The 23,581-nt window shown below is 36.5% G+C and overlaps 1 protein-coding gene across 1 annotated transcript in view; it reads left to right on the forward strand.

Annotated features, from left to right (window-relative positions):
- The first annotated feature begins 807 nt into the window (after positions 1–807).
- Positions 808–23,581, forward strand: part of LOC125676184 (SCO-spondin-like) — a 52,429-nt gene continuing 29,655 nt past the window's right edge. The window contains exons 1-13 of the mRNA XM_056159263.1: positions 808–962; positions 2,769–2,841; positions 9,789–9,872; positions 10,549–10,719; positions 12,620–12,790; positions 13,341–13,511; positions 15,150–15,320; positions 17,754–17,924; positions 18,484–18,654; positions 19,004–19,174; positions 21,334–21,504; positions 22,015–22,185; positions 22,466–22,636. Of these exons, the coding sequence (XP_056015238.1) occupies positions 930–962; positions 2,769–2,841; positions 9,789–9,872; positions 10,549–10,719; positions 12,620–12,790; positions 13,341–13,511; positions 15,150–15,320; positions 17,754–17,924; positions 18,484–18,654; positions 19,004–19,174; positions 21,334–21,504; positions 22,015–22,185; positions 22,466–22,636 (1,900 nt within the window). The 5' untranslated portion in view covers positions 808–929. The remainder of the gene's footprint in view (positions 963–2,768; positions 2,842–9,788; positions 9,873–10,548; positions 10,720–12,619; positions 12,791–13,340; positions 13,512–15,149; positions 15,321–17,753; positions 17,925–18,483; positions 18,655–19,003; positions 19,175–21,333; positions 21,505–22,014; positions 22,186–22,465; positions 22,637–23,581) is intronic.

A 23,581-nucleotide genomic window follows, 5' to 3' on the forward strand; every position in this document is an offset into this window, starting at 1 on the left:
AAATTCATGCTTAACTCACATGCCACGTAAAAGAGTTAACACAGATGCCGAATGACTTAAATATATCACAGCATAGGATAACGTCACCTCTGGTGTGTCTAGGGGTCTGTGTTTGCCCAACTATCAATATTGTATTGCTTATAGGAGTTATGAGATTGATCACTGTTCGTTATCTTAACCTTTTATTGACACATTGATATTAACGCAATGCAAACTGTAACTGACAGTAAATAAATTGTAAAACAAAGGAAGAAATATATTGACATATTTGGTATTGAAAATATATAAATTCATATAATCAGAGTGAATCTGAAGCAACAAGCTCGTGAAATCAGCAGAAAATGTCGATTCGTGAATTATGTCATCCTGTCAGTAATTACTGCTAGTGATGCCCCGTGTACATTGACCCCAGGGCTCATCAGTTCGGAAAAAAGCGAAAGAGAGGCACTGAGCACGTGTCAGATTTGTAAATAATTTAACATGCCAATTCTTTTAGCAAATTCCCTACCAAAATTTCATTTCAGTGGAACATTTGTGTAATTATTACTTTCTTACACTTATAGTACTTCTTGTCATTCATGAAACGATGTAATATCTTAAAACAAACGACACATGTAGTAGCTCGCGCCAGTTTCCGGTTTTGTACATGTGTATATGATTTGGTCTTAGCGACCCGATTATGTTTGGCAATCCTCGTTCCCGTGTCCGTGTATACGACGCAATGACGGTTTATATGACACGGTCATTGTAAGTATGCCCTCAAACAATATTCCTTTGTTTATTTTGCGGAAATTTTCTTAAGATATTGGGGATTATATTTGTTATACCGAGACTGATAATAAAATATCTGCCTGGTTTGAAGCTTATCATTCAGAATGTAGCAAGTGAATGCCTAATACCGAAACATGAGTTATTAGATTAAATGTCTTATGTTTGGTAGTTTATTTCTTCACCGTATGCAGGTATGTGGATATTTACTTGATGGCATTTTCTCGAGTCATTATAACAAACGAGCGTTATGAAATGATATAAATCATCACAATTTATGCATCGATCTCCAAACAGGTACACGCAGTAACATATAGCCCCCCCCCCCCCCCCCCCACACACACACACTTCTGTCCCCCTCGTTTTCTTGACATCGTGGACTTACATTTGTTATTAGGACATGCAAAGATTTATTACCTGCTCACTTGATATAATAGCAGGGAATGGTAGTAGAATTATCATTTAAGTGACGAATTGATAGCATTTTCACATATATTGCAATGTTCTGTATGCAAAGTGAAGATAACGAACAGTGATCAATCTCCTAACTCCCATAAGCAATACAAAATAGATAGTTGGGCAAACATGGACCCCTTGACACACCACAGGTGGGATCAGGTGCCTAGGAGGAGTAAGTATCCCCTGTTGACCGGTCACACTTATTATTCTCATATACTAGTATTGTCTCAATTGTTTCAAAATGGCTACCGCAGAAGCAAACCCTTTTACCAACATACTGCTTCTGACATATTTTGTAACTGATGAGTGATATGTAGTTTTCTTTGCGGAAGGACGTGCATCCAAACATCCTTTAACTCAGTCCTGTACAAAACCTTCTACACCATCGCAATGTTTACAGACGAAGGACCATCTCAAAACCAAGAGATTCCATGATCCATCTGAGGAACCAGTTGGAAATACTTCGACCTAGCATGCTAATTGTAATTAACAACGCATACATCTACTTCTATTGGAACACATCTAAAAACAAAACGTGAATAAGTATCATTGATTTTATGCATTCAGTATAATTCTTTACTCAGGATCTCTTGTTAAAAGTAGGCGGATCCTAAGACAATGACAACGTAATGATCGTGTTAGCCAATCAGATAACTCAAATATTCATTGAATGTACAATATTAAGTGATAAACCTCAGCGAAACAACCACAGAGAAACAACTGGCAATATATGACACATATTTCACAACATATTTACGACGTGCGTATAGGCTGAATATGCACAGTTTAGAGGTACGTAAATCTTAATATCAACGGTTGTATGTTGGAAATAATGACGATATCAATACCATGAATTTTGATATATAATTGAAAAGAAAAAATATACCAAATGCTTGCAAAAAACTACAATTGTTGAGATAAAGATATATTGAAACACTTGTCCTAAGCATATGAATCCACCTCTGGTCGACAGGCAGAGTCCTGCTCATACCATGGCTGTTTCAAACCTAAACGTAAACTGCTCCTTCGTCAAAGGCTTCAGCAGTGAGAGTCACAGGTCTTTCGGATATGACTTTAAACACGGAGGCTTCGTGTTGCAGCAGGTGGTGACAAGTTAAAGACCACTCCCTGCTATGGCTGTAAGCGCTAAACATAGGTCTAACTTTACCACTCCCTGTCACGGTTGTAAGCGCTAAACATAGGTCTAACTTTACCACTCCCTGTCACGGCTGTAAGCGCTAAACATAGGTCTAACTTTATGGCATTTCACCTACAACTGGTGACGTTTTGATATGAGTGAAAAAAGTTCGACGGAACGTAAAACAAAGTGTCGTCTTTATTTTTTATGATCCTTAAAGTAGTGTTTTTGTAGACATATCCTGATATCAACTGGCATAACGCAACAGCACATTATGACCTCATTAACATACCAATTCCTTTTGTAGCCTTAACTGAACAGCCGACGCCTCAGGCTATTTACCATACCATTCATTTATATATTTCAGTTTCTTTAATCTACGAAAATATTTCCTCTTACTCAGATTATTCTTGCATTCGTTGTGGCTGTTGAAATATTTAGCTGCATCAACGCCAGGACAATTTCCAAAAGCGAAGGTAAGATACAGTGGGATTTAAAGTGAGGGATGGAAAGAGAAAATGAGAAAGGGGGAGATATTTACATTGATACATTGCAGGATACAGTTTCTGTTCTACCAAAATCCCCAACTTTACTCCTCACAAAATATCTACTGCTCTGGAAAACGACCAGACAGATTGAAATGCAACATATGTGAGAAGTTACATAAATCAAATCGGGGTTCCTTTAAGATACAAACAATCTATTAGAAAATTCAAAATGCAGATTTAAATGCAACATATGTGAGAAGTTACATGAATCAAATCGGGGTTCCTCTAAGATTCCAAAAATCTATTAGAAAATTCAAAATGCAGATTTATATGCAACATATGGGAGAAGTTAAATGAATCAAATCGGGGTTCTTTTAAAATTCCAAAAATCTATTAGAACATTTAAAACATACAATTTTTCCAAAATCAACAAAAATCAAAACGAACGGCTTTACAACATCTCACACTACGGGATAGTCCGTTATTAGCTAGGCCAATTTTGAGGTAAGCTTTATTCAAAAGTCACATGAGAAGAAGACACTTATAATAGTCTTAAAGTCTCCATTAAGGTACATTGGAGTAAATGGCTTAACAATTAGTATGAATTACCCAAGGCAGCATTTGACCTATCGAGAGCTTTCTTTGCAAATAACATCATCTTAATGACCATAGAAGAAGACTATAAAAGTGAAGATAATACTTTTAGACACACCAGTATGAAAATTGAAGATAACGAACAGTGATCAATTACATATCTAGTTCTTAAGTAGATCACCAATTTGTTCCATCTTCATGTGATCAGAATTCTTTTAAATTTAAGATGCACTTTTGATCGAGCCCGGATTTGTTAAAGTCAATATACCAGCCTGATGATAGCCTGCTAGATATTATGTTAATCAAGTGTGAGAGTAATCGATCATAAATAATTCAAAGATCAAACAATTCATTTAAAATTATCTACAGCCAAACTCATCAATGAAAACAATATTAACTTACAATAGAGCTAATCATAAAAATCTTTAACTTACAGTAGGTCTAATCAAGGTTCACAAAAACAGTGTGCGATGCTGGTTTACCAGTTCAAACATGAGAATATGTACTCTTGCAAATCGGCCGTAAAGTCCAATACAATCCCCCAGGTGTGAACGTTCTAATGTAATTCCGTATAGTGTTTATAGAATGTTTAATGAGTGCTTTTTACTCCAAAATTTACAGTCTATTCATACTGAAATTAAGCTTCCCGAGACCTCGTTTCCAGAACATACAGTGTCGTGGCAAAACAGATATTACGTCATTTTTCTATTCTGACATCCATCGTTCTAAAATTGAAACGTCTGGAATCTTATCTAGAGCGTCAATCTAGTACAGAAGTATTACACAGGCGTCAATCTAGTACAGAATTATTGCACAGGCGTCAATCTAGTACAGAAGTATTGCACAGGCGTCAATCTAGTACAGAAGTATTACACAGGCGTCAATCTAGTACATAATTATTGCACAGGCGTCAATTTAATACAGAAGTATTGCACAGGCGTCAGTCTAGTATAAAAATATTGCACAGACGTCAATCTAGTACAGAAGTATTGCACAACCGTTTTCTTGCATTGAAAATAATTTAATTTTACATTTATGATAAATTTCAAAATCAATGAAAATATTATTCAGGAAAATAACGTTATAAACATTGATGGTATGGCGTAAAGGTTGTGGGTAAAATTCATCATGCAACTGCTTTAAAATTTCCTATTGACATAATGATTTTATAATACTTGTATTTGCATCAATCTTGCTATTTTTCGCTTAAAATTGTCATACAGTTTTGGCATCATAATAGTCATACTAGAAATATGTTTCTTCAATATAAATGTAACGCGCAAATATTCATACCTTGTGTTCAATCATCCAGAGCCATTAGTGTAACTGAACGCACAAGTTATCCGAAGTTGATATTATGTCATGGATTATAATACAATATAATTTATCATATCATTATAATTACATTATGCTATATATGATGTTACAGCGGTTTCAACAGCCTCGTTTAAAGTAAACATTCCGCAAATTCTTTGGTAGTTATAATGATCTTATTTGCAAATACAACCTGTTCTTGGGTTGAATGCTGTCTGGTGTGCTTCAAATCAATTGTTAGGCTTAGGCCATTTTTTCCATATTGACTACGGATTACTCCCTTTAAAGTATGAAGATGGAGGGCTCCAACGGATGTAGACGGTCAGGAGAGAATATTTAATCATCCTAAGCACCTTGTCCTCCCTCTGGTGTGTATGGGGTCCGTGTTTGCCATACTCTTAATATTGTATACTTTATGGTATTTATGAGATTGATCACTATTCGTTATCTTCACTTTTTCATTCGATATTTTCGTAGTCTTTGATGACCACGTTGGTGATCATTTTTAAACAGTCTGTTGGAATTTCCATGATCACAACTTGTGCTGCATTATTAGCTGATTTGTTTTATTAATTCTTTTGAGAGAGAAAAACAATCTGTTGTTGTGAAACTCAGATATACAGATGACGTTTTATCTATCAACAACTCTCGTTTTCGGTCATATGTCTATTTGCTATATATCAATGAACTCGAAATAAAAGATACCACAGAGTCTCCCATATCTGCTTCCTGAAAAGGTGAAGACACCAAATAGTGATCAACCCCATATCTCCAATAAGAATTAAAAATTAGGAGTAGGACAAACACGGATCCCTGGACATACCAAAGGTGGGATCTAGTGAACAAATCGAAGTATTAAAGTATTTACTATCGCAGAATATTAAAGTGTCAAAGCCTTGACAATAATTCAGAGCTTCTTTGATCATAAGAAATTAATGTTAAAATCAGCATTATTGTTGGACTACAAACACATTATATTGTGCCCTGTTTGAAAATGAAGTAACTTAAAAAAAATTGTAATTAGAGACAACACATTGAAATGTTTTTATCATATAGAAATAATAATGATAAATAATAAATTTATTTTGTAAAGCGTAAAATCCATATTGCTCTAAAGGCTATTTGAATAACAATAGAATAAGCAAAATAAGTTGTATAAGAACAAATTACTAGTAGGTGACGATAAGGGATCTGTTATGATTGAACAACATAGTAATTTTGACTTAGATTTCATCTGCACAGACTAGTCGTAATGAATTGTAAACAGACGAGTCTTTAGTATAAATTTAAAGATACAAAAACTAGCAGCAGTTTTGATATCATATGGTAGAGCATTCTACAGTTTAGGGCCAGCCACACTAGAAGCTCGAGTTTGAATCACAGATGAGGTGGGAAATGGCACTTGTAGTAGGCTCTGATCACTGGACCGCAGAGTTCTGGAGGGAGTATATTGTGTTATGAGTTCCTGCAGATAGAATGGAGCCATGTTGTTGACTGTTTTGTACACTAACACCAATGTCTTGAAGATGACTCTTTGCTGAACTGGCAGTGAATGGAGAGAGCGTAGTACTGGTGTAATGCTGCCATATTTGCGGGTGCCTGAGATGATTCTGGCTGCAGCGTTTTGGATGGATTGGAACCGCTGGATCTGCTTTGATGGTAAGCCGTAATAGAGAGAGTTGCAGTAGTTTAGCGTTGTTGTTATGAAGGCATGGACAACACATTTCAACGATTCCCTGTCCAGATATCTCCTCAACTGGGTCAGGTTCTTAAGGTTGATGAAGGCACCTCTGCACACAGATGATATATGTGCCTCCGTGGTCATGTGACAGTCAATTGTTATACCAACGCCCTTGGCCTTAGTAACAGGAGTGATGGAGTCGTATTCTTCTTGCTGTGATGATATGAGCAGCTCAGAGGCCATTTGTTTGGAGGATATCACTAGCACCTCATTTTTGTCTCTGTTGATCTTCAGGTGATGCTGAGCCATCCAGGTTTGAACTGACCTCAAGCAAGACTCCATCTGACTGACTAGAAGAGCGGCCTGTTGGACTTTAAAGCTGATAAACAGTTCATTATCGTCAGCATACATGTGGTACAAGACATTGTTCTTTCTGAGAAGGGCCACCAGTGATGCTATGTAGATGTTGAACAGAACGGCCCCGAGGACCGATCCCTGTGGGACACCGCAGCCCAACTCAGTGGTGGGAGACTTTGACCCCTTCAATTTCACAATCTGGGTCCGATTGGTAAGATAGGACGTAAACCGCATGAGAGCAGTGTCCTTACTTCCAAAGTCCTTAAGTATTTGCAGCAAACGTGAATGGTCTACAGTGTAAAAGGCAGCCGATAGGTCCAATTGCACTAGCAAGACAGCCTTCTGCTCTCCAATGGCATAAACCACATCGTTGTGAACTCAGAAAAATGCCGTCTCAGTACTATGTCCCTAACGGTAAGCACTTTGGAATGGCTTCAGTAAATTGTTCTCACTGAGGTAGGATTGTATCTGTGCTGCTACAACCTTCTCAATCAACTTTGGATATATATGCAAGGTTAGACATTGGCCGGTAGTTCTTTGGTTGTAACCGGGTGGAGTGAAGCCTTTTTCAGAAGTGGTGTCACAATAGCTTCTTTGAAAGATGTTGGGAAGGAACCACTCTCAAGTGATTTATTTATAATAGAAGTGATGACGGGAGCAAGAACTGTGACTTTTTCCTTCACAAGGGATGTAGGAATAGGGTCCAGTTCACAGCTCTTGTTGACAAATGACCTAATCAATTTTGTGACCTCATCCACAGTAACATGATGGAAATGGCTAAGTTTAGTTTCATCGCCGAGTGCTGGTGGGTCAACAAGTGGATTGTGATTGTCACATGTAATGGAGCTGCGAATTCGTGTAATTTTCTGCGTAAAAAAGTTACTGAACATGTCAGCCAGATCTGATGTTAATTTGTCGGCAGGCAATGGAGTGGTGGAGTTCCTACCAAGCAGTTTGTTGACCACTCTGAAACGCTGCTTACTGTCACCTTTGTTACCATGCACCAAAGTCCTGTAATGCTGGAGCCTAGCCGCATCAACGAGTATCTTCACCTCTTCCCTGCACTGAATGTAAATCTCTGTGTATCAGGAGTCCTGATTTGCGCCACAGTCTCTCAGCTTGTCTGCGTCTCTGCTTCGCCTCTCTAATAGAGCTGTTATACCACTCAGATTCTGGTCTGATGGTGATCGTGCGAGTTCGGAGTGGTGCGAGCGGGTTCAAAATGGACGAGAGTTCACTGCTGATGAACACAGAGTGGAGCTGGTGACAGCTTGACGGAAAGCACTGTGGTTAATGGCCTTGACTTTGCATTTAGTCAATGACTGTTTAGGCAGCTGGGATTTTGACAACGAGAGATTCACAAACACAGAGAAATGATCCGGGAAGCCATGGTCCTCAGCAAGGGTGGTAAGCACAAGAGAATCTACTGACCTGGATAGAACAAGGTCCAGTGTGTGGCCGCCGCAATGGGTGCTCTGAGTGACATGTTGCTGGAAGGCAAAGAATGTCACCAGAGAGAAATGCAGCAGCAGCATTACTGGAATCCTCAATGTGGAAGTTGAAATCAACCATGATAAGTAGAGAGGTAGTACATGAAACCAATTGTTCAAGGTAAGCAGAGAACTCACTGAAAAACTGCTTCACTGTGTAGTTGTTGCCTCTAGAAGGGGGTGGACGATATACAACACACAAACTTAGTCTCTGAGTAGCATTCACACTACAGTCCAATACCTCAAATGACTCCATAGAATGAGTGTCTGATTTAGGTTTAACATTGAGGTTAGACCTATGAATGACAGCTGTTCCTCCACCACGGGACATGCGAAGATTGTGTTTGATGTCGTAACCAGGGGATAGAAGTGCAATGATGATAAGGTCATCTCTATCTGAACCTGTTAGCCAAGTCTCTGTGAGACCCACAATGTTTAAGTCCTGTTCACTGATGAAATCATCTCGGCTAGTGGTCTTGTTGTATACTGATCAGGGATTTAGTAAACAGATGATAAAATGTCTTTGGAGGTGTGCCATGGGGAATCCCTAGATGGTTTGTTTAGGTCACCGTGTTGGCAGGCCTGAGAAGATCCCCGCTGTGATGTAATGTTTATGCCAGCCAGCAGAACCAGGTTGTTATAGTCTACCTTACGTGTCCGATCTGGCTTACATCTCAACCGCCCAACACAAACTGTGTTGATGTGTCTGACAAACTTTCGTCCTGCCTTTGCGCCTCTTCTCACACGAGAATTTTCAGTACGACATGCCAAAGGCAGATATATTGGTTTCGCAAAACACATCATACAACTATTGAATATCTTGACATGCACGGAATTTGATAAAATAGTATTAGAGTTGGAAGAAAGTCACATCGTACGGCAACTAGATTTATTTTTATTATATAAAATGAAGAGGACGACTTATCCATACAATCTTAGACAGAAGGAAATGAAGTCGTACGACATCTAAATACCTAGTGGAGTACGAAAAGTCATAGAAAAACTAGATAATACAATTAGGAACAGAAGAAAGTTAATTTGAACCAGAAGAAGTTGCGGTAAGGTAACGCATCACTGAACACAAAGCCTAAAATCATTGTCTATAAATCTGTTTAAAATGTAAGTTTTTATGGAAAATACCTCCGTCTATGTATCCAACAAGTTTGTCTATAGGAGCTCAGCAAATCTTAAAACTGGAACTTTCGTAATTAAAAAGAAATCGGGTTAAATAATCAGAGGTTAACTAAAAAACAACATTACATATATCGAAAGTATATGTTTTTTATAAGAGGATATATATATATATATATATATATATATATATATATATATATATATAGGTACAATATCGAATTTTACTAACATTCAACGATTAAATATGTTTCTTTAATTCTCAGCAATATGTTTCTTTACTTCGCACATGTTTCCGCTACGCATTCTCATACTATGTGCTGATTTGTATGCAATTATAAATCTTATAGCATCTTTTTTCTCTTCAGTGAGAGGAAGAAGCAGAAATAAGCATATCTATGGTGGACTAGGAGCAAAATGGCGATCGTATTTAAAAGCGAGATGTATTAAAGGTATTGTTATCTCTCAAATTTTAAAGAATACCTAATTTAACAGTACACTGTAGGCGTTTTAAACATTGCTATCATTGCATTAAATCCTTATGTCACATTATTTTGACCTTCGTTTTCAGATTTGCATGCAAAATATCCGTGAGATTTACCTCTAATTCCGAACGCTTGGCGAAGGAACACACATTGTTGACCGATCACCAAGGGGTGCTTTCTCCTTCTTGGTACATGGTCCCACTTCTGATGTGTCGAGGGGTCTGTGTTTCCCCAACTCTTGATATTGAATTCTTTATAGGAGTTATTGAATGGATCACTGGTCGCTATCTTCACTTTTTTTCATCTCAAACATTTTACGTTATTAGTATTTTAGCACGGATTTTTTTTTAGTACGGATTACTTCATTTGTCATCTTCAGCATTTCAATACTGATTTTATCTACCGATTACCTCGTTTGCGTGAATGGAAGTGAGGATCACGGTTGATGTGATCGGACGGAAGGAAACATTTACCTCTCCAGGACATAGCATACCACCTCTGTTATTTCCAAGCATCAATGTTTGCCCTGTTATCAATGTTGTGTTATTTGTAGAATTCAGGACATTCCTCAATATTCCAAGTCATCATCGTCCTGAATTGATAAGGAAAGCTGTTGGTTTAATGTTGATATTTTCTCCTAAAGGTAACAAAAGCTGGAGTTCGTGGTCACCCTTTGGATTGTGCAGTGTGACTTGTGGCGGGGGAAAACAAAAAAGAACTAGAATTTGTTGCAATCCGGTACCTGCAGATGCCGTAAAAAGCTGTCCTGGATCTAATATTTCATCACAAAGCTGCAACACCAATAAATGTCCAGGTAAGTCCTCGGTTCTCTAGATTTTCATGATTAAATCCTCAAACATAGAATCTAACTCACTTCATTATCGAGTGGATGATCAAAGTGAATTTACAAAGAAAGTTTTTGTTCAATATTTTTTCTTTAACTAAATAAATACTGCGTTGTTCTTCGCAACACTCACTAACTGTTGCAAAGCAACATAGTTTCCAAAGAAGTCTATTTATGAACACTGCAGTTGCACAGAACTTAAAAAGTTGTTCGAAACTTTTCCTTTATCATGAACTTCCGCATGCGATATTATGTTAAACCAGACATAATAAAGAACGCCAACAGTGCATGGAACTAATACATTTAATTTACGAACACGAACTACTCTTAAATGTACCATCTCTTGCTCTAAACATCAAACTAATTCATTCACATGTCCCTATGAATCGGATCTTTTTCAGTTTAATACACACAATACTGTGGACTGAGGGTGACTCTGTATCTCTCATTTAATAAACTCAATACTGTGGACTGAGGGTGACTCTATATGTCTCATTTGATAAACTCAATACTGTGGACTGAGGGGGATTCTATATGTCTCATTTAATAAACTCAATACTGTGGACTGAGGGTGATTCTATATGTCTCATTTAATAAACTCAATACTGTGGACTGAGGATGACTCTATATGTATCATTTAATAAACTCAATACTGTGGACTGAGGGTGATTCTATATGTCTCATTTAATAAACTCAATACTGTGGACTGAGGGTGATTCTATATGTGTCATTTAATAAACTCAATACTGTGGACTGAGGGTGACTCTATATGTCTCATTTAATAAACTCAATACTGTGGACTGAGGGTGACTCTATATGTCTCATTTAATAAACTCAATACTGTGGACTGAGGGTGATTCTATATATCTCATTTAATAAACTCAATACTGTGGACTGAGTATGACTCTATATCTCTCATTTAATAAACTCAATACTGTGGACTGATGTTCACTCTATATGTCTCATTTAATAAACTCAATACTGTGGACTGAGGGGAATTCTATAAGTCTCATTTAATAAACTCAATACTGTGGACTGAGGGTGATTCTATATGTCTCATTTAATAAACTCAATACTGTGGACTGAGGATGACTCTATATCTCTCATTTAATAAACTCAATACTGTGGACTGAGGATGACTCTATATCTCTCATTTAATAAACTCAATACTGTGGACTGAGGGGGATTCTATAAGTCTCATTTAATAAACTCAATACTGTGGACTGAGGGTGACTCTATATGTCTCATTTAATAAACTCAATACTGTGGACTGAGGGTGATTCTATATGTCTCATTTAATAAACTCAATACTGTGGACTGAGGGGGATTCTATATGTATCATTTAATAAACTCAATTCTGTGGACTGAGGGTGATTCTATATGTCTCATTTAATAAACTCAAGACTGTGGACTGAGGGTGACTCTATATGTCTCATTTAATAAACTCAATTCTGTGGACTGAGGGTGATTCTATAAGTCTCATTTAATAAACTCGATACTGTGGACTGAGGGTAATTATATATGTCTCATTTAATAAACTCAATACTGTGGACTGAGGGTGACTCTATATGTCTCATTTAATAAACTCAATTCTGTGGACTGAGGGTGATTCTATAAGTCTCATTTAATAAACTCAATACTGGGGACTGAGGGTGACTCTATACGTCTCATTTAATAAACTCAATACTGTGGACTGAGGGGGATTCTATATGTCTCATTTAATAAACTCAATACTGTGGACTGCGGGTGATTCTATATGTCTCATTTAATAAACTCAATACTGTGGACTGAGGGTGATTCTATATGTCTCATTTAATTCGATAAATGAAGCTAGTGATTTGATATCTTTCTCAATGAAATATTTCTGAAGCTAAAGCAAACTGGGCTTCGTGGTCCAGCTATGGGGATTGTAGTGTGACCTGTGGCGGAGGGGAACAAGAAAGATCTCGATCCTGCATCAACCCCGCCCCAAAAGATGGTGGAGATAAATGTCCTGGTTCCTCCGTTTCATCACAGAGCTGTAATACTAACGGGTGTCCAGGTAAGTACTAAATAATCTATACGCGTTTCCCTATTTGTTCACGATCAAATCCCAAAACAGTGACATTAACTCCCTTCAGGTAAAAACAACCTTTTCCCTTTATTCGTCCATGACGTCGTTTCGTTCGTGAAATGTCAAAACGCCTTTATGACGTCAATCTATTTCAAAACTAATTTAAAATGTAATTAATGCACGAGGATTATAAAATGAAAGAGCTTGCGTTAAAATTTTAACTTTGTGTGTTTTATAAGTTACTTTGTACATATCTATGTAAATATAAGTCGTTAAAACAGGTAGTAACAGTTCCATCGCCAAGCGCTCGGTATTAAGTGTGAATGTCACCGGTCCTCGGAGATGACCTAAAAAATGAATGCCCCGTGTCACAGTAGTTGTGGCACGTTAAAGAACCCTCACTGCTCAATGAACGTAAGCGCCGAGCAAATGGTGACATTTTCATATAAGTCAAAAATTCTTGAGAGAGACGTTAAACAAGATACAATCAATTAATCAATCATTGTGTTGTAATATGTACATATTATTTCATCCACAGTTGATGGAGGCTGGAGTGAATGGACATCATTCGACGCCTGTACTGTGACCTGTGGCGGGGGAGAACAAACAAGATATAGATGTTGTTCCAATCCTCCTCCTGAGTATGGGGGAAAACCGTGTACTGGACCCTCCACATCAGTACAAATCTGCAACACCCGCGTGTGTCCAAGTAAGTCCTTGAAAGTGTGTATTTTCTACTAGGTTTCAGGTTAGCAATTTTATTTAAATGAATACTACTTATAGAAAAGTATTTCTTTAATTGATCAAACTAATTTGGCATAAGTTTACAGTACTTTACAACATCATTGAATTCTCAGACTTGTTTTAAAATTTGGGAAAATTCATACCTATTTGATAATTGTTGCCAATAAGATAAATATTAACATCGTTTGGTTTTTGCAACTTAGGTAAGGTTTTCCTACAAACAATGATGTGTCGTGCAGAAATGCACCTCAGTGCATTCCATACAATATGTCGTCACGAAAACATACATCATGAAGTACAGGTCTACAGTTGCATCGAGGGGAAAATGTTATAAAAATTTGTCAAAATTTACTAGCTTTAAAGTTTTATATGTGTCTATCTCCTCGGTAAATGTTTCTCCATTTATCACCGATCAGTCCTTTGCGGATCCGGGTTAGAATAAGTCCTCAGTACCCCCTCGCTTGTCGTAAGAGGCGACTAATGGGGCGGTCCTTCGGATGAGACCACAAAAACCGATGTCCCGTGTCACAGCAGGTGTGACATGATAAAGATCCCTTCCTGCGTAATAGCCATAAGCGCCAAACATACGCCTAAATTTTGCAGCCTTTCACCGGCAGTGGTGACGTCTCCATATGAGTGAAATATTTTCGAGAGGGACGTTAAACAACATTCCATCAATCAACATCACTGATCATTTTTCTTTCGAAAAGGTGAGGCAGTGATCAATATCATACGAGTCGTAATTCCTACAAAATTAAGAGTAGGACAAACATGGACGCTAGGAGATAACATGAGATTGATCGCTGTGCGTTATCTTCACCTTGCATTGATCGCTGTGCGTTATTTTCATATTTCCTCATTGTGATCTTGAAAAGCCCCTAAAGTACATAGGCATTCAGAATTGGAAACTCAATCACGTGTAAACAATGGGTTGGTGCGAATAAAAAATGGGAATCGTTTGCTGATATTTTTGTGAAACTATGAGGGGATCATGCATCTCTGTGAATTTTGTTGGGGAATGTACGAGTATTTATTCTTCCACGGTTTTTGTAAAGATCAAAGGTATGCCGTAATAATATTTTACGATATACCTTCATACGTAATATCTGATTATGAGAAAATTGATACACATCTCGCTTGCACTTCGTGACATGGAATTTGGCGTTTTAATAATATAGATGTCCTTTTTACTAATTTATTTACTTCGGGTTCCCTTAACATAGTTGCATTGGGCTATATCAACTCCCAGTATTCTGAAGGGAACATGTCAATCTTCGTTGGGGATGTCAAGATTAACTCTAAATCTCTCATTTAGAATTAATGTCTATTTTTCATGTTTTTCATTTGGTCATTCAGTACTAGAATCGGTTTACTATTGGTATGAATAAGCTGAGGGGAACGGACATTCGTTTTTCTGATAAAGTGTATTTAGTGTGACTTTTGGCGAATGGACATTTTGGAGGGGAGAGGGGGAAATCCTTGTCTTTCTATTCTATGTAAAAGTCCAGCATCTGTTTTGGCGGGGATGTCTTTCTCATTTTTCCCTTTAATCAATGAAGTTGTTAGCTAAATGCTTATTTTAATACAAAATACTCTCCTAAAGCTGACGGAAACTGGGCTTCGTGGTCCAGCTATGGGGATTGTAGTATGACCTGTGGCGGAGGGAAACGAGAACGATCTCGGTCCTGTACCAACCCCGCCCCAAAAGATGGTGGGGAAGACTGTCCTGGTTCCTCCGTTTCATCACAGAGCTGTAACACTAAGGGGTGTCCAGGTAAGTTTTCAGAGATCTAACCATGTTCCCATTTTCACATCCTCAGTATGACTGAATCCTAAAATGTAATTGCAAACTCACGTCAGAGTCCATTGCTTAAACAAAGTTGATTTCCAACAACAACCACAAAACAACAAAATTATTACTCTCAAATGAATGCAATGTGTATTGTAGAGAAGTAATTCGTGATATATAATACAAAATTGTACATAAGCATGCAGTTAACATGGAGGACATGTCCCTCTCTTATAACCATTAAATATTTTAACGATGTCTCTACAGGTAGTCTGAAATTTGACGATCTGAATCTACATAGTATTTCTCTTTTATATTTAGGGAGTTGATTTAAATGAAATTAAAAATGGTTCATGTTTTTAATTATGTAAACCACGATCCTTTGCATTTAACCAGTCTGTGCTTCGTTTTCCAATATATATGATAATCCCTATGCATTCAAAATGTTTCTAATGAATTTCATCTATGGATCATTATCATCTTACTTATAAATGAATAAATAATTTTTGTAATTTTTCTATTGTCTGATAAAATAATTTTTGACAAGATAAAATTGTTTTACCGCTTGTAAACAAATTCCCAATTTTTTTTTATTTTAATCAAAATGAAGCACCCCCCCCCCAGTTTTTGCTATCATCTTAGCTACATTAATCATTCTAATACTAAATCATGTTCCATTCCGTCTTCCGTTCTGCACTTTAGCAACATCCATTGGAAATACCCAGCTTCGCTCGACAACTTTTCTTTTAAGGAATTTGACTCCTGACGTTTCTAGGAAAATTGCGCAGGATGCCGTAACTAAATAGTTAGCGGTTCAATGTTGATCTCATGGTGAAAGCATATTACACATCTATTTCTGAACTCCATCCAATTGAAAAAAACGTGTGAATTAAAATTTTGAAAGGGTTTAGCAGGGACTATATTTTGTTGCGGAAAAATCAATTAATCAACAAGTCCAAAATCTACATGATAAAACATTTTCTGTTTTATCCATTATATCTTCTTTTATACTCCTACACGTGTACATGTATTTCAGTTTTATAGTGTATTATTACAAGTACTTTAGACTTAAAATTAGTTAAAATGTTGTAATTCATTTATGTGGCTGATGTATCTTTCCAAACAAAACACTGATTCTTTAAAAAAGTCTAAATTAATATACTCGAAATTTTGTATCAAAGTTCAGTTTCTTTGCCAATAGTTTAAAAATGTGGTCTCTAACCCCCATTTTTTTTATTTTTTATTTTTTTTTTATATAGTTTTTCCATTTTAAATTTTAAAACAAGAGCTTGAAAATTATGTTAAATTTTAGAAATTCACGTTACTCCTAATATGTCCTGTTAGATTCTCAAAATTGATATCATGAATTTTTTCGTACATCAAGTGCAAAAAGGTCATTATGTATTTCCATTACTAGTATTAATGTTTTTTATCTGTAGAGGTAGAAGACTTGATTATGTGTCTATTTTTTGTAGATTGATTTGCGTTGTTTATGTTGAGTTGACAACAACAGACAAATCAAGTTTAATTCAACAAATTTTAATTGCAAAAAGGTCATGTTTAGAACACTGTAGCTCAATAGCAGGCATTGCGACCCCAGTTTGTCTTTTTAATTTTCTAATTCTCCTTAAATGTAGAAATCGAAAATACACTTCCCAAAAAGTTGACATTAATCCAAATCTCGGATGTGAACCTCTTTGATATTAATAGATAAAGGATATCTTCCAAGTTCTCAATAGATAAAATAATTTGGAGTGTTTTGATTTAATTTTGGTATACTTTACAGTATCGAATACTAAATTTTTGATTAAAAGTAGTATTCCGAAAAACTCAAGTTTCACAACCATTCAATAAAATCGGTTGAATAATTCTGTCAAAATGATATAGTTGGCATTTGTTTTAGTTTTCACGCAACATTTATTCACATAATGACAGTCAGGGTTTCAACATCATGCCCTTACAAACCTTGTCAACATTTCTATTTCTATTTTCTTTGACATCAAAGGTATCCTCTGCACAATCTAAAAATAGAGAACATAGTTTATCTATAGCATTTTTATACAAGGGTTTTTTCTCTCTAAATAAGCTCGCTTTCTCATCCATTCATTTAGTAGTCAAATCAGTATTTATATCCAGTGTCTAATTTCTTTTTATCGGTGACCAAACAAAATCAACAAAAATAGCTTATCATTACTAGTATTTCTGAGCAATTGTCTTAAGAAATGGTGACAGTAAACGTGCTTCCTTACTCCAATGCTGCTATGTAATATGTAATTATGATACTCAGCCCGGTATACTTGTATCTTCACAATTACGATATTTTTAGCTTATGATGTAAAGTAGTTCATATACAGATTTGCATATCATATATTGTGTGTTTAAAAGACAGCATAACAGTTCAAATGTACACATCGACAGTTGATGGAGGCTGGAGTGTATGGTCACCTTTCGATACCTGCACTGTGACGTGTGGTGGGGGAGAACAAACAAGATATAGAAGCTGCGCCAACCCTCCACCTCACTATGGCGGAAAGTCGTGTACTGGAGACTCTGTCTCAGTACAAAGCTGTAACACTCGGAAATGTCCAAGTAAGCCCTACATGTACAACTGAATGACACCTGTAAAAAAGCAATTTGATTGATAAAGCTATCATGGCATGTACAGTGTCATCGGTACCGTGGAATTTCCAAACTTGTGGACAATTTATACTTATTCAATGACTGGCGTCAATAGAATAACTTTTACCAACCTTTGAGTTTGGATTGCATCTACTTGTAACACTCCAAAGAGAATAAATATAGCATGCTTTTTATTGGTTGAAATTCAAGATGAAATCTACATCTGTGTTCCAGAATTTATAGTTTGATTTTTTTGTTTGAATCGCTTTACTGATAATATCGCAAAACAATAAAATATTTGTTTCCCTAAATCAGACTGAAGATGACATGTTATCTTGCTATAGTGTTTGTAGTGTGACTTTTCACAAAGAAACACTTTGGAGGGAAGAAGATAAAATCCTTGTTCATCTTTTCTGTGTAAAATCCAGCTTAATTTTTTTCGTGAAGGTATATTTTTCAATTGTGTATTCTATCATCCAATGAAGCTGTTTGTTTGATGTATATTTGCATTCACTATTTTACCCAACAGCTGACGGAAATTGGACTCCGTGGTCTAACTATGGGGTTTGCAGTTTATCTTGCGGTGGGGGGAGGCAAGACAGAACTCGATCCTGCACCAACCCTGCCCCAAAAGATGGTGGAGATAAATGCCTTGGTTCCTATGTTTCATCACAAAGCTGTAATACTAACAAGTGTCCCGGTAAGTCTTCACAGATATACTCATTTATCATACTTATTACAATTAAATTTCAAAACCTACTTCCTAAACTTCACCAGCTCAGTGGGGATTCCCATTTTATAATAGTAAAACAATAGATAATTATTGTCTTTGAGCAATCGTTTTCAGAAATGATGATGTACCTTAGTGCTAAAATGTTGTTATGTGGCTGTGATATTCTTCCAAGAATACTTGTATCTTCACAATGACGGTAGTTTAATGTCATAACTTTAAGCATTTCAGACTCAGATTTGAACATACATTTGATACTCTCAACGATAGACACCAAGGGAGCATTACCGCTCATATGTACACATCATTTCATCGACAGTTGACGGGGTGTGGAGTGCATGGTCGGGGTATGGTAAATGTAGCGTGAGTTGTGGCGGGGGACAACAACAAAGAACTAGAACCTGTTCCAATCCTACTCCTGAATATAATGGAAAACCATGTGCTGGAGACTCCGCCTCAGTGAAAAGTTGTAACACAAAAACATGTCCAAGTAAGTCCTAGAAAATGTGTACTTTCTATTACATTAATTTAAATCAATAATACATGTAGAAAAAAATCTTAAATTGATCATTACTCAATAGTTCATTGTCGGCTGGGTATGGTTTTTATTTCTCTCAACTGGTTCGATATTCAAAAGCGTGCTTTCCGTATGATCAGTTTTTAAATGAAGGCAGGCTACTGACAAACACGTCAAAGTTTTAACAGTCTCGTTTAGGGTAAGAATATTGCAAACTATAACGTTATAACGATCTAAGTTACCAATGCAATATGTCATTTGGTCAAATACTGTATGACGTGTTTCATACCATTTGTTAGTCCATCCTTTCCATACTAATTTGGACTACGGATTACTCCGTTTAGGTGATGAAGATACACAACTCACAGTGAGTGTGATTACTCCTCCTAGATATGTGATTCCACCTCTGGTGTGTCTAGGGGACTGAGTTTGCCATATTCTTAATTTTCTCTTTCATTGATGAAACGTGTATGACATGGCATTACAAGACTTCAGAATGTTATCAGTATCTAAGAAGTTCCAACATTTGAGGGCATTCCTTCTTATTTAATGATTGTCGACCATAGAATGAACGTTGATATGATTTTATTTTGGACTGCATCTCAAGTATATTTTCATGGTTGTTGGAATGCGGGTGAATTCCAGATAAAATCTTGATTCTTCTTCCAGAATTGACGAATATCTGTTTTTGAATTAGTCGTTGAATAATTGAAGTGCTTTATTGTTGATATCAAAATGATGTGTTCTCCGGAAGTTGACGAGATTCGTTTTCTAGCTCTGGGCTTGTAGTGAAAAGGTGAAGATAACGAACAATTATTAATCTCATAATTCCTTTAAAGCATGCAAAATTAAGATTGGGGCAAACAGGGATCCCTGAATATAACAGAGGTGGGGTGTCTAGAAGGAGTAAGCATCCCCTGTCCACCTGTCACACCTTTCGTTAGCCCTATAATTTGACTAGGTAAATGAAGTAATCCCTAATTAAAATCAGTGTGTAAAGAACAACCTAACAATTGGTATAAAACACATCATGCAGCATTTGACTTAATGATATTATATATTAGTAGATTAGAGCGTTAGAACGACCACCAAATTTGCGAAATGCTGACTTTAAACGAGACTGTTGAAATCCCTGTGACATCAACATATTTGTCACCAGCCTGCCTCGATTAAACTAAACTCGTTAGACATAGAACAATATCTTGCGTATCGAATCACTTGAGAGACATAAACAGCATATACGGGTGAAAAGGGTATAATGCTATATTCGGAAATTGACGCTGGACAACCTGAAGTAATCCCGTTTGTTAAAAAAAGTTGTGTTGTTATATTACCGTTAACATCTATGTTCAATGAAATATGTAAGTTTGAAGCAGATGTGGAAGACTTTGTTGTGTTCATTTCGAGTTCACATGGATATATCGAATCGACATAAAGATCATTGTTAATAGATACACGGTATCGATTGATCAAAATGTCAAGTTCAAGGCGAGAGCAACTGAATCTTTTGAATAAATTATGTCTCGTAAGAATATAAAAACATAACAGTTAATAAAGGAAGACAATTCATGCCCATGGGAATTCCAACATACTGTTAGAAGATCTGATCACCAAAGACTACGAAGATATTGTTAATAAGGAACTCCAGCATGTTTTTAATATCAACTTCAGAGTATTTTTGCGTAAAACCAATGTGGTGTTTAACAAGATGTTTTCCATGACTGATCACAAGTTATGAATATTTACTTTTTCCATTTTTATTGAAGAAACAGCTGTCTGTGATGTTGAAAAGCATAGAATATAATTTACTGTGAATAATGGTCGTGTAAAGTATTGAAAAGTCATCCTTTTTTTCTTTTTTACATTTTTGACTTGAAAGAAATTGTAATTTCAAATTTACTAAAGGTACTGTAGAAAATTTTAGAAACCACATTTGATCGCATCACTTATAGAGTAGTAGTGTGAGTTCTAGTTAAGGTGCATTTTGTAGAAATATATAATCGTTGTCTTTCTCTTCCATGTTAAAGTCCAGCATCCCATTATTGATGGGAGTGTTTTTAGTTTTTCTTTGATTAATGAAAATGTTGCTTCAATGTTTATATCAATTCAGTTGTGAAAATTCCTTTCTAAAGCTCACGGAAACTGGGCTTCGTGGTCTAGCTATGGGAAATGTAGTGTGACCTGTGGCGGAGGGAAACGAGAAAGATCTCGGTCCTGTACCAACCCCGCCCCAAAAGATAGTGGAGATAAATGCCCTGGTTCCTCCGTTTCATCACAGAGCTGTAACCCTAAGGGGTGTCCAGGTAATTTCTCTACTCATTTCCCCTAATTCTCACGATATAATCCTAAAATGTAGACATTAACTCACTTCATTGTGCATCACCTAATTAAAGTTGATTTCCACTCGGGTGTTTAGATAAGTCCTCAGAGATCTACAAAATTTCGCTAATTCCCCCGATGAAATCCTAAAACGTAGCTCAATGTACATTGGCTGACCAAAGTAAATCTTCATTATATAATTTTTTTGTTGTCGCAAAAATTGGCATTACTTCATCAAAACTAAATAATCATTATATTTGATCAATACGATTAAGAAATTGTAACAGAAACAATACACATATTTCAGTACTCAAACATTGCCTAGGAGCTGTGATATTCATTAACGTATACTTTTATCTTCACATGTTCTGCATTTTGAGATTACTATATCAAAGAGCTCACATAAAGATTTGAACTACTCATGTTTTGTGTTCTCAAACAATTGTCACCAAGACAGTATTGCCGATCATATGTACATATTAATTCATCATTAGTCGATGGCGGCTGGAGTACATGGTCGTCGTATAGTAGCTGTAGTGTGAATTGTGGCGGCGGAAAAAAAATACGAACTAGAAGCTGTTCCAGTCCTCTTCCTCAATATGGCGGGAAATTATGTGCTGGAGATTCCGCCGTAATGCAAAGCTGTAATGCTCAGACATGTCCAAGTAAGTCCAAGAAAACATGTGCTTCATAGAACAGTTCACAATTGCACTTTAGTTTCATTGACTAATCAATACCTTTAAAATATCATTTTGAATGATAAAGCTATTTCGGCATGGTCTTACAGTACCCTAGAGTGACATCGGTATAAACAAATCCTAATGTTGGTAAATTTCATACTTATTCAAAGACTGTTTTCTTGCCGGGTCTGTTTCTCAATGTTTATTCAATTTATATAATGAAACAATTGTTTTGATGTTAATGTGAACACAACATCTTCGAAAGCTGACGGAAACTGGGCTTCGTGGTCTGCCTTTGGGGCTTGCAGTGTAACTTGTGGCGGAGGGGAACAAGAAAGGACTCGATCCTGTACCAACCCCGCCCCAAAAGATCGTGGAAAGAAATGTACTGGTTCCTCCGTTTCATCACGAAGCTGTAACATTAACGGGTGTCCAGGTAAGTATTCAGAAAGCTAAACGGGTGTCCAGGTAAGTATTCAGAAAGCTACACGTTTTCCCTCATTTTTCATGATTACATCCTCAAGCGTAAAGGTTAACTCCTTCATTGCCCATCCCTTAATCATAATAGATTGCAAGTCTATAACGTTTTTCGCGAGTTTTCTTTTCAAAAAAGATGTCACCATAATATCTAACGGGAAATGCAACCCTAACCTCATTGTTGCTTTTAGGAATAAAATATTACTTACTGATATCGTAAATGACAATCTTTAACAACAAAAATCCTTGCTTAACAATTAAATCAATATTAATCTATCTTATATTCTTATATTTCAAATCACCCGCCGCTAAAAGAGCAGCCATTGAAGTTTAATTTATGACGTCACATCGTCGGTTCCGACAGCACTGTAAACATGGCAATTAACGAACAGTTAAGTTTGGAGCTGTATAAATTTGAGCCCGTTCTTTTGCAAAAAGAAATTAAGAAAAGGAGGCGTTCAGTGGAATCGCAGACCAGGCAGACGGTACTAGTTTCTTCATACAAACGTCTCAAACCTCAACTTGTCATTACGCAAATGATGGAACCACAGTTTACATAGTATTTTATTTTCAGATGACTTGGTTGGGTCAGAATTTCGGGGGGGGAATTCACATCTCCCCTTCGCATTAGTCTAATCAACTGCTTGACAGGAAGACATCCACCTATTTACCATGTATTTGTAAAATATACCACATGTACATCTTTGATGATCTTAGAATCTCATCAAAACCGGAATAGACAATGTGACGTCAAAATTATTGATTTTTTGTGGTCCTGAATACACTGTACAAAAGGGTTCCATATCATGACAGCCTCTACAGATAGCCGGAATTTCAATTTTTAATGTTTTAAAATTAATACTGAAGGATATCTAGGCCGTATATCAACAGAATATTATGACAA

The sequence above is a fragment of the Ostrea edulis genome, chromosome 3 (genome assembly GCF_947568905.1).
Source record: "Ostrea edulis chromosome 3, xbOstEdul1.1, whole genome shotgun sequence".
Taxonomy (NCBI): Eukaryota; Metazoa; Mollusca; class Bivalvia; order Ostreida; family Ostreidae; genus Ostrea; species Ostrea edulis.